Source organism: Phragmites australis, chromosome 2 (genome assembly GCF_958298935.1).
Source record: "Phragmites australis chromosome 2, lpPhrAust1.1, whole genome shotgun sequence".
NCBI classification, from domain to species: domain Eukaryota; kingdom Viridiplantae; phylum Streptophyta; class Magnoliopsida; order Poales; family Poaceae; genus Phragmites; species Phragmites australis.
The window spans coordinates 49,300,475-49,305,763 of record NC_084922.1 but is presented as its reverse complement, the minus strand read 5'-3'; the positions used below and the strand labels follow the sequence as shown (position 1 = coordinate 49,305,763).

At 45.7% G+C, this 5,289-nt stretch overlaps 1 protein-coding gene and 1 pseudogene across 1 annotated transcript; both read left to right on the top strand.

The window, feature by feature from the left end:
• Positions 1–1,288: 1,288 nt before the first annotated feature.
• On the top strand, positions 1,289–2,614 carry LOC133910226 (auxin-responsive protein SAUR50-like). The gene has a single exon (XM_062352738.1). The coding sequence runs from the start codon at positions 1,744–1,746 to the stop codon at positions 2,206–2,208; it is 465 nt and encodes a 154-aa protein (XP_062208722.1). The 5' UTR covers positions 1,289–1,743; the 3' UTR covers positions 2,209–2,614.
• A 1,394-nt stretch (positions 2,615–4,008) lies between these two features.
• LOC133908309 (indole-3-acetic acid-induced protein ARG7-like) lies at positions 4,009–4,456 on the top strand (annotated as a pseudogene).
• Positions 4,457–5,289: the final 833 nt, after the last annotated feature.

Here is a 5,289-nt window from a genome sequence, read left to right as displayed (position 1 = left end):
CCGTCATTTTCTGGTCTAGTTTCTTGTCTGAAGATACCATGACTTTTCTGCAAGGTTATAAATCGTATCGTGGATTACTTTAATTCCCCTGGTCAAACAGAAAAGGAAGGGGCCGGAAAGAGGATTAGGTCTCCCTCAAACTCTACCGTGGTTAGTTTTTTTTGACATTAATTAAGCATCTACGTAAGTAAAAGGCTATTTAAAAAGGAGAGAGATAGACCTTATTTTTTTATGGAAGAAACTGGTCAGTTGAGTTGTTTAAGATGTAAGACATCATATTTTGACATTGCAATTTCTTCCTTATACTCTCCCCACACATTTGATTATGTCCATAACACAAACAATACTCATCCATCCTCTCTCTGTAAAGCAACATGATTAGTCATATGACCAGAATGATAGTTTTAATCATACTACATATAACTATTAATTGTCTTGGAAGATCTAAATAAATAACGTATAGATAATATGCATTGTAAATTTATTTCTTAATATCAATTTTTTACTGTCTTATTTGAGATATCATCTAAGAAATAAAGTATTCGAAGTGACCTTAAGGAGGAAGGCTAGCTATGTATACGGTGAAAAATCGACACGGCAGTCATGTCTACCTCCACATCCATACATACAATGGTTGGATATAAAGAGCAAGGAGGAGAAGGTGAAGACTCACTCTGGTTGGGGTAGATTGGAAGGGTATGCCTATTTTTAAGGCGATTCATTTTTTCTTAGCATATATCACGTTTTTTTCCATTGGATAAAAATCCAATCAAACAACACATATAGATACAGCAGCAGCAGCAGCAAAGACTTTTAGTCCCAAACAAGATTCATCGACAATAAATAAGAGAAAAACAACACATAGATCTGCATACGAATTCAGTGTGCACAAAAACTTAAACTTAAGAGGGAGAAATCAAGCAACTTGCGCAAATCTAATGTTGGGGATATTCGGCATGCATATGTACATAACTCAACCAGTTTATTACTATATGAACTTGTTGCACTACAGATTCGATAGAGTTTGTACGAAAAGACCATATATTAGTTGGTTCTCGTGTGGCTGCAGGAAGTGCTTCTTCCACACACACGGCATGCAGGCGTTGACCATAAGAGCATGCATAGATATGCCACCACACGCAATCATTGAGCACATTTCAGGTCCTACAACTAACAGATGCAGCCCTACATGTACGTGTCCCATTTATCTCCCTCAACTCTTATGTATTATATATATGCGTACCATATCGGAACTTGTAATGTGCAACTTAACCAAGAAAATAGTTATTAGCATCTCTTCCTCACTCCTTCCTCCTATCCTCTTTTCTTTTTGGAAATCTAGACATTGAGGACCTATAGAATTTGCTTTCTCTCTTCTCTTTGTGTTTGTCCTTATAAAGTCACCACCCATCTCTCTCCTAGCAGAAGCCAGCTGCACCCAAACAGATGACATGAGCAGCGGCAGCCTTGTGCTCCCAACAAGTCAAGATTCCCAGCATCAAGCCTATGCATGACAGAAGCTACCTGTGCCCATCTGATACTACATACTCAACACCGGCCACACCATACTGCCTAGCTCGCTTGTACAGTAGTACACAGAGACATACATGCACAGGCATGCATGCATCAGCTAGCTGCTTCCATCTCCTTATAAATCTGATCCACGCCTCATCTCAGCACGAAAAAGTAGCAGCTTCGCATTGATCAATCTTCATTCTTGGCCATAAAAGGAAGGCCGCGCGCATGGCGACGGTGGTGACGACGGCGAACAAGGGTGCAAGGAAGAGCCTGATATCAAGGACCCTGGACCGGTGCAAGTCCGGACTGAGCGCCGGCGGCAGCGCTGGCCGGGTAGCGTCGCCTGTGGCGGGGTGCTTCTCGGTGTACGTTGGCCCCGAGCGAGAGCGCTTCGTGGTGCGCGCCAAGTGCGCCAACCACCCGCTGTTCCGGCGCCTCCTCGACGACGCCGAGCGCGAGTACGGGTACGCGGCGCAGGGCCCGCTCGCGCTGCCCGGCTGCGACGTCGACGAGTTCCTCGACGTCCTGTGGCAGATGGAGCGCGACGGCGTCGGCGACGGGTGCGGCGACGTCCCCGCGGCCGCGTCGTCGTCTCCCATATGCGGCCTGCGGAGCGGCAGCAAGGGCCGTGCGGCCGGGTACCGGATGCTGAGCCCGAGGTCTTCTCCGTTGTTCGGTACGAGGAGGTGAGGAGAAAGAAGTTGGTTAAGCACGAGCTCGATCGATCATGCGATCAACACATGTTCTTTATGATGCTAACCATGATTAATCAGTGGTGCTTAATCCATCCGTAGCAGAGTCTGAGGTTTGTGCTCGCCTCACCAAGTTTGCGTGCAGTTAGATCTATATATACAGTCGCATCAACTCTCACCCATATAAACAGAAGTTTGCTGATCATATATTAGTCTCAAAGTACAGGTTTAGCTTAGATTGATAGGTTCCTACATAGAGTTGAAAGAACTCTATGTGTGCTGAACTAGTACAAGGAGAATTGATATGATCTTTTGTCATTTCGGGTAGTGTTTTTCGATCAGCACATCTGTAACATACGGTTTATGGTGTAACAAAGCAGTCACTGGTCAATATATAGGAAGTGTCATCAGTTTAATGTATTGCCAGTTTTCTGCTTTGATATAGTAAAGCATTTCTGACTCTACCTAGCTATGGCTAGCTCCTACAATACCCTCCTACTCTTTTTTTTTTTTTTTTTTTTGAAGCAGATCCTCCGATCCACCAATTAATTGATTATCTGTTTGTAAATCAAGGAGGTAATCAACAGTTGTGTTATTCTGAGGACTAAGCAATCATCAGGTATCAGGCTGATGTCTTTCTTTTTTTCGTGTCTAAAATAAGAGTTCAAGTAGTGTCTAATATTTTGACATGATGAACAAGTATAGTAGAGTATCAGAGCTAGTTGCTGTTCCCTTATGGAACCAATGGCGCGACGCAAGTGGCAGAGGTCTTTGCAAGAGAAGTGCGAGCGTGCCGATCTAGTTTGGCCTCCACGTCAACTAGACAGCTAGTGCGTTCACTAACCATCCATCCAATCGCGTCTTCTCTAAACAGCTAGTGCACAGAGACTATATTAGCATGTTCAGGCTGGCGACCGAACAGAGCTCCAAAAAATAAGGGCTCCCAAATTTTGTTTAAGTACATACTAAGCAGCAACTAATTACCATATTAGATGAGAAAAAACTGTACAACAGTTAACAACCTTCATTCGTTTCTTTTCCTAAGCAGCAAAGCACCTTCCCTGTCCCATCTCTTTCTCTCTAGTTTCCTCACGTCTCTCCCTTCCTCTTTCTCTCTCTGCTCAAGGTTGAATCCCAACTGTCTTTGGATCTGCAACTCGACATGGGGTCAAGGTTCGAGCAAAAGCATGTCTTTTCATTTCTTGCTGAACATAAACTTCCTCTTTCTTCATTTTTGTTTTATTTTTGAAGCAGGGAGACGTTGAAGACTACATTTACTTTTTTTAGCATGAATGTATAACATAACTCTAATGTAATTTTTTGAGCTAGTCATCCTTGTCTTAAAAAATCATTTGAGCTGGAGCTATGAAAATTCAAGGGTCTTTGATTTATGCATCTTGTTTTTAATTTAGATTAAATAGATATTTAAACTACTTTATTTTATTCTATAAACTCCGAATCATACATAAATCTTAGAGTTGAAGGTCTGCCAAACAAGTTTTAGTATTTGAAGAAAAACATGTTGCAGTTATATAATGAAATAGTCAAATAGAAATATATTTTGATTATCGGTATTTCTCAAATGTAGAGCCTCATTTTGAGGTTAGCACCGGGGCATCAACTGGTGCACAACCATGCATGCATCAGCTAGCTGCTTCCATCTCCATATAATCTGATGAGTCTGATCCTCGCCTCGTCTCAGTACGCAAAAAGTAGCAGCTTTGCACTGATCAGACGCCATTTCTTGGGCGATCGTACGTGAAGTGGTCATATAAGGATCGAACTCATCGAGGGCCGCATGGCGACGGTGGTGACGACGGCGAGCAAGGGCACGAGGAAGAGCCTGATATCGAGGAACTTGGACCGGTGCAGGTCCGGCTGAGCACCGGCGGCGGCAGCGTCGCCGGTGGCGGGGTGCCGGGGTGCTTCTCGGTGTACGTTGGCCCCGAGCGGAAGCGCTTCGTGGTGCGTGCCAAGTGTGCCAACCACCCGCTGTTCCGGCGCCTCCTCGACGACGACGCCGAGCGCGAGTACGGGACTACGGGTACGCGGCGCTCGCGCTGCCCGGCTGCAACGTCGACGCGTTCATCGACGTCCTGTGGCAGATGGAACGAGACGGCGTCGACGACGGGGGCAGCGAGGTCCCCACGGCCGCGTCATCGCCGATATGCGGCCTGCGGAACGGCAGCAAGGGGCGTTCGGCCGGGTACCGGATGCTGAGAGGTCGTCTCCGTTGGTTGGCATGAGGAGGTGAGCAGCCGAAAGCACTACAGTAAAATTGATCATCCAAGCTAGGTTATCAATGTCGGCTAGGTTAGAATCAGTATTGATATTTCATTAATATTGGTTCGTAATATCTCACTCTCGATCAATGATTGAGATAGGTTGAACCAATATTAATACTCAGTATCAGTGCCGATTCTTAACATAAATCGGCACTCATATTTCAGTGTCGATAGGTAACCATAATCTGACACTGAAACGAGTGGTGCCGGACCAAAAAATTTCATTAATTCCGCTTTTTTGACTCACAACCTCTCTCATGTCCGTCACTATTTCCTATCCCGAATTTTTCTAAGGCTTGCCTCCCCCACCTCCCTCTCTCTCACAGCCGCACTCCTCTGCCCCCACTCTCTCCTCTCTCTCTCCCACAACCAGCATCACCATTGTCGGTCCATATCCTCTCTCTCTCTCTCTCTCTCTCTCTCTCTCTCTCTCTCTCTCTCTCTGCATAGCATCGCCGCCGCCCGAGACTCCTCGCATCGCGGGTGCCATTGCCCTCTAACTTTAGATTTGATGACCATCACACGTCTCCTCTCTCTCTCTCATCACCAAGAGAGCATGGCTTGCCTGGGCCCAAGCACTGGTTTCATAGATCTACAAGGTGGTTTCTACTCTTCCTCTTTCCCCTGTTGATTTGATTCGCTCTTCTCTACATCGATTGCTTCCTTTATCCAGGCTTCCTATCTCTTGGAGGTGCATAGCACGAACTAGAAGGAGGTCATGGCTGTCTGCTTTGCCCAGGTGGACGGTGAGGTCAGTGATATCGAGATGGTGGACACCGGCGAGCAATTGCTGG